Here is an 18614-nt window from a genome sequence, read left to right on the forward strand (position 1 = left end):
CTACTTTAATAAGAAGATTGTACAAATTGAACATTTGTAATATGATTATTGATGATTTGTTTTTATTCCTTTGAGAACTTATTTATATCATTTGATTACCATGCTTATTTTTAAAAATATCCTATATTCCTGATCCTCTACTTCTTAATCATAACACTAATTTCTCATCTGCTAGTGGTCTAAGCAGATCTAGCTAGTGTTTTCATCCTCTGCCTCTATCTCTGTACTCAAACTGCTGTCTAAGATCATTATTTACTTCCTGGCAACAAATCCAATTTTTAGTCCTCATCCTTTTAAACTGTCTCTGGGATTTGACACTAGATTATCTGTTCCATGAAATTTTCACCTTCTTTTGTCTTCTGTGAGATTAAATTATCAAACCCTTTTAGCATTCTCTCTTTGTCATTTCCTCTTTGTTATCCAATCCCTAAATATAGGCATTCACCAAGGTTCTGTCTTCAACTCTTATCTTTTTTCTGTCCATAGTCTCTTGGCAATCTTAGCCAGTGCCATTACTTAAATTAATACTCTTTTATAAACTACTCCCAAGTCTATACCTGTACTTTTGATCCCTTTCTTGAATGTGTCTTCAGACTCAGATGTCCAGCTGACATTTAGCTATCTTCCCTGGATCTCCCATCTCCAATTGCCAAATGCTAAACTCATCATCTTTCCTGCCAAATTTGCTTTTCCTATCTTCCCTAATTCCATGACTCTGACATTCCAGTGACAAATGAAACTTTGGGAGTCATCTTTCCCTTCTCCTTTTCCCTTATCCCTGTCACATCCCATTAGATCTCATCATTGCTTGGAGTATACACATTGATGAAATTATGAATCTTTTGAAATAGTGACCTAAACCTTTATTTAGGATAGCATATTTTATCTTTTAAAAAGGGATTTATGGGGATCATATAACTAGAATCATAATGATGGAAATGACCTTGGGATCATCTAGAAGTTCATAGACATAAAGTTGGAAAGGACCTTAAAGATCATCTAATTCAGCCCCTTCATTTTTGAGATGAGGAAACAGGGTCAGAGTGGGAAAACTAATCTAACTAGAGGATAAACTTGGGGTTGCATAAAAGGTGTCTCTTCTTCAAATACTCACTATGACCTGAGATAAAATACAAAGATAAAATACAAAGACCCGAACAAAAATTTCTTACTATTCTCTAAGTTCATAAGTTGATTAGGGAAATCTTTGGGATCAATCCCTCCATAGCTAGTTTAGTTCAGTCCCTGTGACATGTTATTTATACCCCTCACTCTCCTAGTTGTCTTCCTCTAGATAAACTATAGTTTGTCAATGTTTCTTTTGAAATGTGGTGCCTAGACCTAAATATAATATTCGAAAGATGGTCTGACTAGTTAAAAGGGCCTATATTTTCTAGATTAGTGTTTATATGAATGTTGCGCAAGATTGCTTCACTTGAATTGAAGAAATTAATAGTGCTAATTACAGGCACTGTTGGTGGACTAGTAGGAGAGGTCTTTCTGGGCCAGGGAATCTTTCTTTGATGCACTTTAAATCACACTAAATAAGGGACACAACTATTAAACCTATTTGAAAGCCTGACTCCAATTGAAGAATTTTAACTATCAAAACAGAATGTATTTGCTGTTTGTTTGTAGGTGGTACTTTAAATAACATGTTTAATTCTGCATAAGGAAATGAACAAAAGGAAGTATGGCAGGAAGCTTTGTTCTGTTTGATTGTTCCTTAGTGGAATCTAGGCACATTATGATTCTGTTTTACTTCATAAGCTTCAAGGCTTGCCTGGGCCTGTTGCAGAAAATAATACCATGGCAAAGTTCAGAGTCTCATTCACTGAGGTGCTTCACCAACCCCAAACTCAGCAGCACAATATTTCAAATGGGAAGTTGAAAGTGATAACAGAACTATTAGGGCTTGCCCTGTTAATCCTGTAAATGCTTGCACTATCCATTTGAAAAGGAGACTCCTGTCTGCTCTTATACGTGAGTGTCTCTTAAATGATGTATGTGCATCACAATGGGTTGTTGTAACGAAGCCTACTGTCCTCTTCAGTTATAGATCCAGTTAATGATCCATTTGCAGTGTCTGTCCAATGTATGTACCGATGGATGAGCTTTAAAAGTTGTCCCATGTAACTGCACGTTATGGTTTAGGCAATAGACATTATTTATCCAGTTAGATTTGTTTGTACCAATATACTGATAGTTCCCTTGAGTTTACTTACTTTCTCCACTCTTAAGACAAAAGAATTTTTGCAAGAGACAAAATTTATTCTAGAAAATCATTAGGAGATATGAAAAAAATGTTGGCATTAATTAGACATTAAAAGTTGTTATAATAATCTTCATTAAGTGAATGGTTAAATGATCAAAAGAATGAAATAAATTTATATTCACCTGGGCGACTAAGAGGGAAATTCATTTCAATTCAAACTTCTTGAGTTGCTCACCATGTACCCATAATATACACAAATAGAACAAAAAGTGAGAATATCTTTTTTGGTGTAGGACCCTAATAATAGAAGATACAATGCTACTGTTACATCATTTCTACTGATGGCCTGCTAATGATGTTTCATACTCCTTTTCACCCAAGACTGCTCCAGGAAATTAGTGCATCTTAAAAAAAACTTTAAAAGGATTCACCAAGTATATACCTACCTATTTGGGATATTTGGAAACTTGTATCTGTATTTTGTTTGCTGGATTCTTTGTGATGCACCTTTTAAAGTATATCTAAGTGTATGCACCATCCACTTGAAAATGAGATTCATATGTTGTCTATGGTCTAGAAGAATTTTTAACATAGACAAATTTTCTTTTAGCACTATATAAAATGTACTTAATTTCTTCACTTTTAAGATAAGTTAAAAGAAGCTTTGTAGGATAGAAGTAATTTTCTCTAGGATAGTGTTAGGGATGAAAAATTATTTGTATTAGCTAGACAGTGACAGAAATTAATTCTAAATGAAATTATTTTTAGCCTTCTATTTATCATCTTTTTCCATATCATATATATTTCTATATCATAGACTAATGATCCTGTCATGTCTTTATATCCTGAATTTCTTTTGAAGAGTTTAAAGAATTTCTGTATAAAGATATGAGACTGGAGCAGGGGAGTGCTGGTAAATGTGTAACAACTGACTCTCCTCCCCCCAACCGATGTACTCGTGACAGATTTTAAGGTTTAATCTTCATTATTAACATTAAAAAAAACTTTTCAAAGTCAAGACAATTCAACAGTGACTCAGACTTTGAGTTGTAGTGTATGCCTATTTCTGAGGTATAAATGCTCACACTGAATATTTAACAATCAACTCTCAAGCAGCTATTTCAGGCTAGGTCCAGCATTTCCCTAGGAAGAGAAAATGAAGTCATAGAAAGCTGAAGGCAAATATTTGACCAAGATTACAGGCAAAAAGCAGAGGCAAGGCTAGATAGGTCTTGACTCTTAAATCTCTTTAAAAAAACAATTTGATCACATAAAATATTTTGAAGATTTTTTTGTGGTTATAAGAAAAACATCTTAAATAAACATTTTTTCTCATATTTTCTCAAATTATGGTATACAAAGACCTAAATTAAATGTTGAATTAATTTTAAACACAATCATAGATTGTGGAATTTTGGGACAATACTGTATTTTTATTTTTATCAAATCACTTTAACTTATATAAAGTGGCTCTAATCTTTCTAGTTTTGAGACTGGATCCTAGTTTGTGAGTTGATTGAAATTTTAGATTCAGCCTCTGGTGCTTTTAGTATTTTTTTTTAAAGATAACTGAACTAAAAGTTCTGATTAATGGAGGGGTTAGCAGAGGGAAGCCCCTGGACATTTGATGAACTGTTGTTTCCTGAATATTCAGTTCTTTCTGACTCTGTCACCCTGTGGGCCAAAGCCAATACTGTCCATGGGGTTTTATTGACAGATATTTTTTTCCTCTAATATTTTTATTTATTTACTTTTGCTATTTTCTATATTTACTATTTTTGCTATTTTCCTCTCCAGTGGATTAAAGCAAGCAGAGGTAAAGTGACTTGCCCAGGGTCATACAACTAGTGTCTGAGGACAGATTTGAACTCAGGTGTTTCTGACTCCAGGCCTACTGCTCTGTCCACTGAACCACCTACCTGCCTCTCTTATGAACATAAGCAGATTGTAATTCTACCTCATTCTTCTGAATATTTTATATGCAAACATTTTAGAAAAACTGCATAGTCACAAGAATCTACTTACAAAAATTTGCCTTGAAAAGAAAAAAAACTTAGAGTTGACTTAAAATTTTAATACTTCAATCAAGGAGTACATGATTTTCTAGGTACAGTTAACTCTTTCCAGTGGTATAGATCTTATCTCATCTATACCTTCTTATTCATGTCATCCTATAAATCTTCCATAAAGGAGAGCTATAGTGCTTTGGAGGCATTTTTTTAGGTCTCATAACATTACAACGATGACAATACACCATTAATTTACAGTATTTAAAATAGAGATTAAATTATTAAAATGTCAAAATAATTAATATATGGACATAGAAGTTTTGATCCATATTCCATGTAACAAAAAGTTAGGAATCCTATAAGATAGTAGAAGCTGTGAATTTTGTTTGTAATTTTTTATTTTTGAATTTAGTGTAAAGATTCTTTATATAAGACCAAGATAATCATGCTCTCTATAATGACAGTGTTCTAGAAGCAGTCATTTCAGTTAGCCTGATGGATAGCACCTGTTCATTGTATTAAACACCCAACAGCTTTTGAGATTTTGGGGGTTTTATAAACCTCATCCTAATTGTAAGTGGATTAGGTGTGGGGAAGAGGTTGAAATTACAAACTCAAGTATGCTAACTCCTTATAAACCTTTCCCTGCTTCATATTGGGAGGTAAAGTGTTTTTTTGGGGGGGTTCAAGTATATCATCTATTTGACTAGTTTAACTAGATCATCTAGTGTTTCTCCTGGAAATCTGAAATGTGTTTTTTTCTCTCAAAACTTAAAAAAAAATGATGCTTTATATTTATTTATTTTTTACAGGGATAATAATTTATTTTGCTTTTATTGTAGCCAACATACACATGGAGTTGTGTACAAATGCAATATACAGCAAAATTTTAGGCATGTAAAAATACTTTTAAAATGTTGATTGACTAAATCTTTAATCCCTCCAAATAAAGATAGTAATTGTGTCTAGAGCCATAGTTTGATTAGACTAAAACTAAATCTGTAAAACAATTCTGGTAGTCTTTTCATTTTTACCATATATTTTTACCATAACCCAGCCATTAATGTGAAATATTCTTTCATTTATTTAACTTGTCCATTATTAAATTGAGTTACATTTTCTAATAGAACATGTACAAGTATTCAGTGCTATTTAATAGACTGACTCCCTAACATTTTAAACATTTTCCATTTACTTTAAATGACAATGGCCTTGTTATTATTATCTTCTACATTTTGATATTATTAGATAGAAATGTGGATTTCTGTAAATTTATTATGCAAACTTGAATGATATAGTTATCCTCTAAGTTTCTTTATTACTTCCTCATATTTACTGGGAAAACTGTAAGGGTAATTTAAATGGGAAGATTTTGGCCCATGTAGCCTGCCTGGGTCACATGGAAGTCTGAGTCACATGAGTCTTTGGTGGGAGGAACTTGCTAAAGGGGTGGAGCAGGAAGGGTGGAATAGGAAGAGGTAGACCTCAAGCAGAGCTGAGAGGAGATCTGGTCACAGCGGTCAGAACTGAGGGAGAAAGAGAAAACAGGCAGCTGGCTAGCATGAGCGAGAGAGCTTGTGTCTGCTTTGTGTAAGGGAGCTGTTTTCTGTTGTGAGTTCCTTTACAACTTACTCTGTTTTCTTTTTTGGAGATTTAATTATCTAAGACCTTTATTTGATATTCATGCAGTTTGAGATGTTTATATTTCAATTATGCTCATATCTCATAAAAATTATACCTGTGATTGTGTGATTATAATGCTTCCTATCTGTCTTTTGAGTACTGTGTTAGTTTGTATTTTCCTCAAAGAGTTCTCAAAACCATTTTGTAGAGGTGTAGGTATTTTTTGGCTAAGTTTTTGTCGATTAACGTAGTATGCTCGGTTACCTCTTAAAAAAGTTTAACTCTAAATATCAACTTTCTTTAAGTTGGTATTAAAACTTAGAGCACAGTTTTGTGGTAAGTAGATGTTGATAGTACATTCAACCCTTGCTACTCTAATTTCTTATTGTCCTTCCTCAGTGATTTGAAGAAATCTTTAGATCTCCCTTTTTAAAAATGAAAGATGAAATTGCCACAACAATTTTCTTCATCACAAGATTGGTGAAAAAATCTGATAAGTTGAGTAAGCAACAAATAGAAGAATTTGCAGCTAAGCTGATGGCAATACTGTTTGAGACATACAGAACACACTGGTACCCAGACATTCCTTCTAAAGGGCAAGCTTTCAGGTGAGGCCTGTTATGCTGTCTGGCAAAGGAAAATAACGAATACCTGTGCTGGGAAAGTTCTCAGATTGACAATTCTGAATTTCTCCTCATCTCTCCTGTCCCACTTTATTACTACTGTTATTTGTCTATAATGGGGCTCAAATGTTTGGATGCTGGGATAAGGGAAGAAAGTGCAGTTTAACAATTCGTTCTTACTAGCCAATCAGAGCTGACTGTAGCAAAGCGCTGTGCTCAATATAAAACAAGTTGGAGGGAAAACTTATTAGAGAGGGACCTTTACTGTGTACTTACAGCAAAACACATAGAATTTGTTAGAATTTATAAAAGTTTAGGTTTTGGGTCTCTAAGGAAAAAAATTTTTAATAAAGGAGACTATATTTTTGTCAGCTGCAAAATAAAAAATTTCTCTAACAGAGCCTTCCCTTTCACAAGTTGTTCCCTTCCCTAGCCATAAAAAAAGAAAGAAAATTTAACATGCTCATCATCTAGATATCTTTGCAAAAAGATAAGTAGTTGTGCCCTTATTTTTGCCTCTTCTCAACATTAGGTGTATCAGGATAAATAAACAACAGAAAAAAGATCCCCTTCTGGAGAGGGCATGTGCTGAAAGTAATGTGAATTTTTTTCACCTGGGACTTCCAAAGGAGATGACCATATGGGTAGATCCCTTTGAAGTGTGCTGTAGGTGAGTGCTCTACCCAGAAATGAGTGATGCATACCTTGTAACTTTTAGTCACCTTTTGAAGTATGCTTCATGGAAGGTAGCTCCAGAAAGATCAAGACTCTTTCTTCGATTAGTCAAGGTTTCATTCAGGTATCATAGCCATCAAGATATCAAGACCATTATGCCTTTGTTAGATGTCTCAATAGGCTTCTAGTACATTCTTAATGCTAGTTTTTTTAATAGAAAAATTATTTTGATTATTTTCCTTTAGTATTTGATATGCTTTTAAAATTCAAAAGGAAGTGGGGTAGGATATTTTGGTTGAACTATCACCCTTTGAAATTTTAGATTAAACCTTTATGAGCTTTACTTTTAACAGGCTTCCATTGGTTTGGGGAAGAAAGGGAAAGTTCAAGGGTATCATTAAATTTAGCATCTAATTATTATGTTCTACTTCGGGATATGACCTTCAAATAAATACTGAAGTCATTATCATAAGGGCATTCTATGTCAAAAAACCGACTTGGTCTACCAGCTGAACCAAAAGAAAATATACTTTCTTTTTTTTTAATCCCCAGTTAAGGGGTGGGGTGGGAGAGGAAGGTTAGTTTCACTTAAAACCTCCTATAATTATTTGTAATATTACAGTAGTCTTTGAGTCAGACTACCCCAATAACAGCCTTTTGCCTGTTCTTCCATTCTTGTATCTATCCTTTGAATCAGAATTTTTTCAAGTGATGAAATAGACTCCCTCTCACTCTGCTTCCCCCCCCCAAATGCTTGTTTGCTTAGAAAGACGGGTTCATAATTGTAGTTTTTAGAAATAAAGAGAACCTTAATTTAAGTTCTTGTCTCAAAGCTTTGTTTCCATTGTCTGTTTAGGTATGGTGAGAAAAATCGTCCATTTATAGTTGCTTGTTTTAAAGGCAGGCAGGAAGAATGGGAAATATCTCAGCAGATCAGTTATGCTGTCAGTAAAGTCACATCTGACTACTATTCTGGCACTTCCTCTGATGAGGATACATGTGGCAGAGAGCCTCAAGTAATTCCTAAAGTCAAAAATCCAAAAAGCATTTATCAGGTAAGATATAACTAAACTGCTCTGGGTGGGAGGGACGTTTTGTTTGTTCTCATGTCCCAGTTAATCAGTTTGTGCTTAGTCCCAAGACCTCATTGGTCTGTTGCTAGAATGCTGAGTTTTTGCATTCTTTCTCAGGTTGAGTATTTCAAGCAGCCCCTCCAAACTTGGTTCCAATATTCCCGTAAAAAGAATATGACTGACGGGCGCCCCAACCTCCCAGGAAGTACCTTTTATGTCCCATACAAGATCCACAAGTGCTACAGGCCTGCTGCTGTGTTTCCAGGACCCCGGGTGGATAGGTACCATTGGGTCAACACAAATCGACAAAGTAGCTAAAGTATACAATTCAGCTGATCTCTCTGAGGGATTAGAGTTCACAAGAGCAACTTTCTTGTTTCTTAACTTAAAATGAGTCTGAAGTTGAGAGACACCTGAAATAGAAAATAGAACCTCCCTTGGGGCAAAGGTATTGGATGGTGATTCCTCTCACCTGTATTATGACTCATTCTTAGCTAGAATTGTAATGTTTCACTTTTAAATGAAGTTTTATGTGTAATGGATGTACTCAAAAAGGTAATATAATGAAGTTACTCATTTATAAGATTCTGCTGATTATAAAAAGTAACAAATAAATTTCACTATGTTTTTAAAACCAGTGTCTGCTTTACTTTGATTCTCCCTCCTCTTGACATATCCATTGTCCCCCTCTAGTTTTGCTTATCAGATTTCATGAGGTCAGCCCTTTTAACAACTTGTTCTCACCAGCACCTTAGAAGTACTTGACTTTTTGATGTGCATGCTTTGTCAACCTAAAATGAATAGCCATAGTTCCATTTTTCTCCACTATAGCATTCCCCTAACTTCACTTACTCGTTTTGTTATGAAGAAGCATTTTCCCTGTCTATAACTAAACCTTTTACTCAAACTGCCTCCTCTGAGGCCTTATTCTGAGGATGTGAGAGAAAAAAGATGCCAGGGTACTCTTCTGCCTATAAACATGCTTCCCTCAACCCTGATTCCCCTCAAATGATCATTTTGCATTTTGCTTACTCTCATCTTTAGACTTCTAGAAGGCTCTGTGGTTTTCTCTTTTATGGAGGATGCATAATTTGGACCAATACCTTCATTGCAGATCTGTAACTGCTGGTTATAACCTAAGGGGGTGTATGAGGCACTCAGGTTGTGACTTACCTAGGTCACATAGCTAATATGTGAAGCCTGACTTAATCTGGCTTATATTCTCACTACTATATTAGAACTGATCTTTGATGATTACCAATGACATCCTGATCTTTAAATTGACTTTTTAAGGGTACATCTTAATTTCTCTGCAATATTTGACACTGATCACTTAACCATTCTGTGCCTCAGTTTCTTTCTCTGTAAAATAAGGAGGGTTGGACTTGATGGCCTCTGAGAGGGTCCCATCTAGTCTAGATCAATGATCCTATGCAGCTTTTTTCCCTTAGCTTTTGGAACAATATAATCCTAGATCTCTTCCATCTTTGATTATTTTTCCCTGTTTTTATTTCCTCTTCCTACTCTTTAAATATGACCATTTACTGAGGTTTTATGCATGGTCCTCTCCACTTTTCTGTAGACAATTTTAATGATTATTTCTTTGCCAATTATCATCTTTTTCTATAAAGTCCTGAGATCTAGTGATAGCATATCACTATCCATGTCACTTAGGAGTAGTCAATAATTTCATTACTTTTTGTCTCAGCATTACATAACTAGTCACAAAGACTTGTTTTTTTCTCCCTAATCTCCTTGAAGCTTCTTTCCTTCTTTTCATTTCCAAAATAGGTTCAGAACCTTGCTGATATTTTTTTTTTTGCTTAAAACTTTGAATACTAAAGATTTTAAAGTTAAAGGTTTTTTAACTTTATTCTGATATTCTTGTTTGGAGAGGGGAAGGTTGGGGCTGGAGAATACTTCCAAGCATGAACTGGACTGAACAGAGCAAAGGATAGGTTTAAGGGGTTGGTGGGGGCATAAAGTAGATTAGAGGATAGGAAGAGAAGTTAACCTTTTGAGGCTAATCTCTAGTTTTGATTAACCCAGTTTTGATCATATCTTATATCCCAACCATCCTTTCTGACCTTGGAATTTCTTTTTGTACCACTCCCCTCTCCCAACCATCTTGGGATTCTAGTCAAAATGGACATGTTTTTCCTTTAAAATGTCCTGTACTTTTTGGCCTTGGTGCTTTTATTCACTCCTAGTATTTATAGGAATATTTTTTTTCTCATTGAGGAAATAAAGGACTTGGCAATCTCACCCTTATTGCAAAGGAGCTTATTTTACTTGATATAGATTATCTCTGTTCCTTAGGCTCTTTACAAGTTCTTATACCTGGAAATCAGCACACTGGCCAAAGATCTATTTCCTCTTTAAATATAACATTGGTGAAGGTCCCACTATTTGCAGGATTTGTATCACTAAATATGTATATCTCCTCCTGAATTCTAAAATAATTTTTTCTCACATATAACTAGTCATATGTATAATGATATACAAGGAGATAACAATTTTTTCCCCATCTTTGACAGGGCAAGAATGTGGTTCCAATCTAGCTTTCCAGATACTTTGGGACATTTGTGATTTCATCAATGTTGACCTACTGCCATTGTTAATCAGAAACTTCTTTTATGTCCTTGTTTATGTCCTGAATTATTCTTGTTTATGCTTTTCTCATAAATTGATTATAGAAGATCTTTAACAGATACTCAGTGCCCTAAAGAATACTTCTACCATCTGCCTCTCCCTTTTTATTTTATTTTTTAAAATTTCCAGTGATAATGTTCCCTATCAATATCTGTTATTCTTATTATATATCTAAACCAACTCCTTTTCTGGTCATATATTTCCTTGATAGTTGTTTTTAATGCTAATTACCTGTAGTTGTTGGTAACCTACCATATAGCTTGCTCAGAGCCACCACGCTGTAGCTATCATCCTTGTGTTGACTATTGGGTTCTTCATAATTTTAGGCTTTTTTGATATCCTATTGTATTCCTACAAACTATGGAATACTGCCTCAAGGGAATAATAGTATTAAAGAGATTGGCTTTTCAGTAGTTGTCAGTTTGGGATCCTATGTAAATCACATACTATTTTTAATGATTCTAGTTTTCCATCTCAATTCTAGACTCAGGTTATTGTATTATCTACCCCCAGCTGTCCAAGAAATGCATATTGATGGTGTTTTTTTGACAGATTGTCCACTTGCTTGTCATATTATAGTCTAAAAATATAAAATGGATTAAAAATGCAAAATGGATAGCTAGACCAATCTGTTTTTTACTGCTGTGGATTTCAGTGATGGGGTCACATGGTGTTCTAGGGTGTGATGTAATCAGTTTGATGTCTTTTGAAAGGAGAAAACATTTGAAGAACCTTGCTATCGATATAAAATCCATACTTTTATGCAGCATATCTTAAGTAAATAATAGCTCATATTTATATTGTACCTTAACATGCACAAAGTGATTTACACGTACTATTTCATCTGATCCTCCCAAACTTGTGAAGTGCCAATATTGTCCCCATTTAAGTGTCACTTGTAATCCAGGAGGAAGTGTCCATTTCCACAAAGGAGCCTTAGCTATGGGTACAAACAAATCCTGGTTCATTCCTGTAAAAGTCTGACTTCAAAGAAGGGAGTGAGACTTTTGTTTTAAACTCTATCTCATTCTACTTCTTCACTTGACTCTCTTGGAAAATACTTTAAAGCTTCTGTATGGTTCGTTTTTAGGGTTTCCCTTAAAAGGAACTAAAAGGGTGGTAGATGCCAGGTATAGGACAACTATTTCCTTCCTATACTACAAAATAAATTCTTAAAGCGCCAGACTCACAAACAGACATTAGCAAATACTTAAAACATGAAACATTATGTGAGACTACTGAACAGGTATTTTCACTTTCACCACGGACATGTACTGCTCATCTAACTCATAAGTCTGAATCTTTTAGCAGCTGGGCCATGACTTGGGTTTTATTTAGCCATTTAGATGAAGCATCCTCCTGGTGGTTGTATCTTTTCCCCTGAAAAGTGCTACAGTTATAGGAATCATTTGCTTCTGACAGTAAGCCCCTGATTCCAGAATTCTTGAATTTTTGAAACTATGAGGAAATTTCTAAAGCCATAAACAGCTATTTTTTTTTGTTTGTTTACTTGCACTAAAGGAAAGGAACACAAAGCAGAGGAGGTAGCTAGGGACTTTGAAGCAAGAAAGTATTTTAGCTCTCATTTGTATATAGTTTTCATAGCTGCTTTGGAAAGGTTGAGGAGAAGGGAACCACACCCCCCGAAACCCTTTTCCTTGTTGGGAAGCCAAAGGAGAGCTGGCAGAGTCCTAAGCAATGTACTGAAAAAAGAGGAAGAGAGGAGGTTGTTTTTCCTCAGTTCCTCTTATAGTCTACTGAGTAGGTGGTTCTTCCTGGCTCCATTGCCAATCATCTTTGACACAGTTCCACAGTCACAATGACAAGTATGTAATTGCTATGTTATCCCAAAGCACAAGTCCTTGAGCATGGGGTCAGAGTACTATGATCCATTGGAAATGACCAGGGATAGGCCCATGCCCATGTATATCCCATGTATCACATACAAATAAGAAAATGGCCTCAGAAAGGTTAAAAGACTCTCCCCAGGGTCACACAGCTAGTAAATGTCTGAGACACTATTTAAATCTAGATCTTGCTGACTCAAGGTCTTGTATTATCCATTTGGTCATCTGACCTCTTTATGTCCCCTGGAGCTGACTTGGAATCAGGAAGACCTGGATTCAAGTCTTACCTTGAGATGTACAAAAGGCAGTTGGTGATGTGAGACTATAGCTCAGGAAAGAGATTTCGGCTGGATATATAGATTTGTGTATCATCTACATAAAGAAAATAATTGAACTCATGGGAACTGATGAGATCTTCAAGTGAGAAGATATAGAGGAAAAATAGAAGAGAGCCCAGGACAGAGCATTGGAAGACAACCACAGTTAGTGGACATGACTTTGTTGAAAAGCTTGTGGAGGAAACTGAGAAGGAACACAGTCAGAAAGGTAGGAAAATTAGAGGAGAGCAGTGTCATGAAAATCTAGAGAGAAAAAAGTATCTCGAGGAGAGGTGCTTCATGATGTCAGATGCTACAAAGAAGTGGAGAAGTATGAAGGCTAAGAAAACATCACTGCATTTGACAACTAAGAGATCATTGGTAATTTGGGAGAGGATAGTGTCTGTTAAATGATGAAGTTGGAAGGTAGACTACAGAAAGTTAATTTAAAAAGTGAGAGAAAAGGTAATGGAGACCCCTAGTGTGGAGAGTTTTCTTAAGAAGTTTGGCTAAGAAAGGGAAGAGAGAAATAAGATGATAACTAGCAGGGATGGTTGGATCAAAGAAGTTTTTTTTTAAAGGATAGAGGAGACATAGAAGCTTTTGTAGGAAACAGGGAAGCAACCAGTAGATAGGGAAAAATTGAGGATCTGAGAAAATGGGGATGAAAGTGAAGGCAATCTGCTGAAGAAGGGAGAGGATGGTATCAAGAGTACATTGAGGAGGGTTTGCCTTGGCAAAAAGAAGAGCCACATTTTCATCTGAGATAGGAACAAAGGAAGAGATAGTGTGGGGAAAGATGTCTTAATTTTATGAGTTAGGAGAAAAAAAGAGTGGACCCGGTTAATGGCCTCAATATTTTTCAATGATGTGTAAGAGGCAAGAACCTCGGGAGGGATGGTGTATGTGTGTGTTTGTGTGTGTGTGTGTGGATGTGTGGATATGTGTGTAAGTGCCATGGGAAGCTTGAGGAAAGATGAAAAAATTTGGAATAGCTTCTTTCAAAAGTGGTATAGTGAATCAATTAGGGAAGCATAGAATAATTTCCTTGCTATAGTTAGGGAATAGGAGTAAGGGAGTTGGAGATGGATCTTAAGGTTTGTGCATTTGAGCCTAGGGTTCAGAATCCCTGGAACAGAGAAAGTATGAGAGGGTGACAGTATACTAACCAATAGAGAATGAGTTTCCTCTCCTCATCCCTAACCAGTCAGTCAGTCAGTCAATAAACATTTATTAAGTACCTATTATGTGTCAGATGCTGTGCGATAGACCTTTCCTGTCTACCTTCCATGCTGCCTTGGGCTGGAAGTCTCTTTCACTGTGTCATTTTGTGGCTTCTGCTCCTCTAGAATTTGTTTAGAGTCATTTTTTTTTACAGGTATTTTATGGGCTCTGGGGGGGAGAGCTACAGCAGGTCCATCCTTCTACTTTGCCATCTTGGCTCTGCCCCTCTGGTCTGATAGTCTTTACCTTTCTGTGACTTGTTGACCTAATCCCTCATACCAGTTGATGTTTTGGGCTGATCATGCTTCTCATCAGAACTGTCATCCTGCCTTCATAAACCTGAACTTGTAAAGAGTCTAGGCTCATTAGTATTGTCATTATCTTCTTTGAGGGTATATTTGTATTTGAGAAGTTCCTTGACTGAAGTACTTGTTGGTAAAGGTATGACCTTTAGGTTTGATTCTCTCCTATTGTTTAAACTAGCTATTGGGGGTTACATAATATGCAGAATCTTTTTCATGTGGTCTCTTTCAATTGAACTCTTTTGCTTACAGTTCAAAGAGATGAGTAGCCATCAATTTCTGCTTGTTCATCATGAAATCCAACTAACTTGCCTATCAGCAGTAAGTGATAGTGGTGGATTGCTTTTGTAGAACCCCTATGGGAGTGTTATATAAACAGGTAAGTTACTCCATCCCTTCAAAACTTCAAGTGTAGATGAGCTTTACATCAGTCTGCTTACTTGTGTGTCCCGTGAATACCAAGATTTCATAACAGAACTCTATTACTTTTATCTTAACAATGGACCCAGGCATCACAATTTTCTTTATTTCAGTATTCTTCTGGGCTAAAGTTGTATCTATGTGATAAGCAACTTTCTTTAGTTTCTCTCTTAGTCAAGAGATGTATTGGTTGTGAGTTTCTGCAGTTTCTTCATCTTTTAGTGACTGAAAAACACAAATTAATAGGTATATGTGACTTGTGTCCAAATATCAGTAAATAGGGTACCAAACTAGTATTATCAGTCAGTTGGTAAACATTTATGAAGGGCCTACTGCTATATTCCAGATGCTGTGTTATTGCTTGGGTTGCAAAGAAAGGCCCATCTCTTAAGGAGCTTACAATCAAATGGGGAAGAATGCCCAGCATCATTCCTGGTGTAGTTGTAGGTGTGTACTAGGAAAACCGCATATTTAGATCCATAGACATTTTTATTCAGATTTTATTAAAGCTAACATGCTCATAAGTGTGTGGTTGAAAAGGTCAGGTTGTGGGTCCCCTCTAGGGTGGCAAAGCTTACATTTCCTTGAACAGCATACTGCTGAAGTCTCTAAGTTGAAATGTCCTGGTAGGAAGTCCATATACTGAGAAATATCTAATCTTTCCTCCATAGGACAGCCCTCAAATACTTGAAGAAAGCTATTACATCTCCACTGAACCTTCTTTTCTCCAAGTTAAACATGTCTAATTCCTTCAAATGATACTCATATGTCAGGGACTCAAGAACCTTCCCCATCCTGTTTTTTTTCCTTTGGGCGCTCTCCAGCTTATCAATGCCCTTCTTAATCCATGGTGTCCAGAACTGAATAGTCCACATGCTGTCTGAGAACAGGGTACAGTGGTACTATCACCTCCCTATTCCTGAAAGCTCTCCATCTCTTCATGTATTAGCTTTTTAAGTTGCCAAATCACATTGATGCTTGCAGTCTACTAAAACCCTAAAATCATTTTCAGAATTTTTGTCTGTCTATGCCTCTTCAATATTATATTTGTGAAGATGATTTTTGTACTGAAGTTCAAGTCTTTAAATTTATTCCCATTGAATATTATATTATTAGAATCCACCCAGTGCTCAAGCCTGTCAAGATCCTTTTGGATCCTGACTCTGTCATCTACTGTGTTGGCTATCCCACTTAGCTTTGTTTTATTTGAAAATTTGATAAGCATGCCATCTATGCCTTTATCCAAGTCATCAATAAAAAATGTTAAACAACAAAGGTCTAAGTCAGATCCTTGGGGTACTCCACTGGAAGACTTCTGGCATGTTAACATTGAACCATTAATAACTATTCTTTAATCTAGGCATACAACCAGTTCAGAATTCACCTGATTACACTTTAGTCTAATTAATATCTCTCTATCTTTTCCATGAGAATAGCATGAGATATTTTATCAAAAGCATTACTAAAATTTAGGTAATCTGCAATCAAAGCATTGCCCTCACCTGCTAGTTTATTAATTCTACCAAAAAAGTAAAGGAAGTTAATTTATCACGATCTAGACGAAGCCTTTCAGACTCTTTTGTAAATGTCTGCCAACCTTTCCTTTAACGATCCTAGGAATAGAAGTCAAGTTCATTGACTTATATAGTTTAAAGAATCTCATCTCTTTCCTTTTTTTGAAAATTGGGAGAACATTTGTCATTTTTCATTCTTATGGCCCTCCTTAAGCTTTTACACATCACTAACAGTGCCTTGGCCCTTACATTTGCCAGTTCTTTTGGGACCCAAAGATGTAGTTCATCTGGTCCACATGACTTGAATTCATAAAGGACAACTGGAAGCTGACTTACTATCCACTTACTTATCTTGGCTATCAACTCCTTGTTAGTTATCTTTTTGGTCATTTTCCTTTGTAGAGAAAACAGAAACTAAATAAAGATTTGAACAGTTCTGACTTCTCTCTGTTGTCATTCATATCATCCTCTTACCTAAGTATAGATCTTAACCCTTCTTTGATCTTCCCTTTTCATCCAATATAGCTAAAACTGTAAACTTCACCCTCTTTCCCCCTTGGCTTCCTCCACCAGCCTTACATCTTCTGAACCTTAGCATTTCTGACACTATGCCATGCTTTTATATTCATCCTCTGTTATCTAGCCTTGTTTCCATTTTCTGCACTTTTCTTTTATAAATCTAAGATGGTTAGTGAATACCTTATATATCCAGTTTCATTAGACAAATCCCATTTTTCCTTCTTGTTGAGATTGTTTGCCTTTTCATTATCATTGTTATCCTTTGTGTCTTTGGAATTTCATTCTTGAGCATCTCTCAGTCCTTTTGGGCTGACTTCCCCTGAAGTATTTTAGTTGATGGAATCCTACCTGTCTTTCTTCTGTAACTTTTAAAATGACCTTTCCCATGAACTAGAGGTGCATATCATACCACCCAGATTCCCTCTCTTTCTCTATTACAAATCCTAGAAGGGAGTAGTCACTTTCCCCCAAGATTTTCAGCATTTTCACTCACCAATCAGTTCCTCTCTATTAGTGGAAATCAGATGCAGAAGAGAGTGTCAATATGGGTATGGTTTAATTCCTCTAGTAGCATGCTACCTCATTGGTGACCAGGACAGTTCTTACACTGAACAATAGCAGTTAAATCTAATGTTTGTGGCCTAGGAGCTGTAGTTCTTAGTTTCTTTGGTGCTATTTTCTGCCACTGCCACTGCAGAAGCAGAAGGGCTGCACACGTCTCCAAGGGTTGTTATGCTTCATCCACTCCCATGGCTGACTTGACGAAGAGTTTCAGCATTCAAAGGTTGGCCCTTTCACAATGGAGATTCACTTGTTCAATGTCTTTGTCAGCCAAACAGTTTATTTGATAATTTAGCACCCCAATGTAATCAAGAGTGTATGTTTTTAAAAAGTTGCTTGAAACGTAACACTTTAGGGAACAATTCTGATAATGATTCAAGCAATGACTAAGGTCACATAATGCAATGATTATTCTAAATGGTCTGCTGGGCTTGAAATATATTGACATCATTATGTGATAGAAGTTATTTTCTAAGGTTTATACTTGATTCTCTTACGGTTTTAAGAGTATTTGAATTTTTAAAATATGTGCTTAAATGGCCATGTCTAGTTTAAGGATGGCTGCACATAGTTCTTCAGTTTTGTTTATGAAACTACAGGATTTCAAGTTATATTTACTTTAAGTGTAAAGAAAAAATACTATTATGATTAGTGCTGATGTTTTGATTAAAATAATGTTATGTCTTTTAAAATAGACACATAATAATGTGAGCGTTTGATAGCTTTATTCATCACAATAAAAGGATTTGTATCAGTTCCCTGTACATAGTAAGTGCTTGATAAACATGGAATGAATTAGTTTTTTTGTGGGGAAAGATGGATCTTCGTTATGATGGTAACATTTTGACTCCTATCTATGGAGAGGTCAGTCCTGGCCTAGTCATTGGTATGTCTGTGTATTAACAACTGCTTGAAGTTCAATATTTCTGAAACAAGTTTGCTGTTGATTTTAACTACACATAATTCAGCAGGAGGTAGAACTTGATCCCTGCCTTGTAATCTATGTGGCATTTCCATTAAGACGAATGTGCTTGCTAAGA

The 18614-nt window shown here is 35.8% G+C and overlaps 1 protein-coding gene across 8 annotated transcripts in view; it reads left to right on the forward strand.

The window, feature by feature from the left end:
* The window catches only part of BTG4 (BTG anti-proliferation factor 4), a 78722-nt gene that overhangs the window by 5092 nt on the left and 55016 nt on the right, over window positions 1–18614 (forward strand). Inside the window, exons 1-5 of one of the 8 annotated variants that reach the window (XM_072611150.1) lie at window positions 3875–4886; window positions 6247–6455; window positions 7003–7140; window positions 8002–8200; window positions 8336–8852. In XM_072611150.1, coding sequence (XP_072467251.1) covers window positions 6283–6455; window positions 7003–7140; window positions 8002–8200; window positions 8336–8536 — 711 coding nt within the window. In that variant the 5' untranslated portion in view covers window positions 3875–4886; window positions 6247–6282 and the 3' untranslated portion in view covers window positions 8537–8852. Of the gene's footprint in view, window positions 1–3873; window positions 4887–5471; window positions 5836–6246; window positions 6456–7002; window positions 7141–8001; window positions 8201–8335; window positions 8853–18614 lie in introns of those variants that run through there. The other 7 variants (XM_072611148.1, XM_072611149.1, XM_072611151.1 and 4 more) reach the window with 7 other exon arrangements.

Source organism: Notamacropus eugenii, chromosome 5 (genome assembly GCF_028372415.1).
Source record: "Notamacropus eugenii isolate mMacEug1 chromosome 5, mMacEug1.pri_v2, whole genome shotgun sequence".
Taxonomy (NCBI): Eukaryota; Metazoa; Chordata; class Mammalia; order Diprotodontia; family Macropodidae; genus Notamacropus; species Notamacropus eugenii.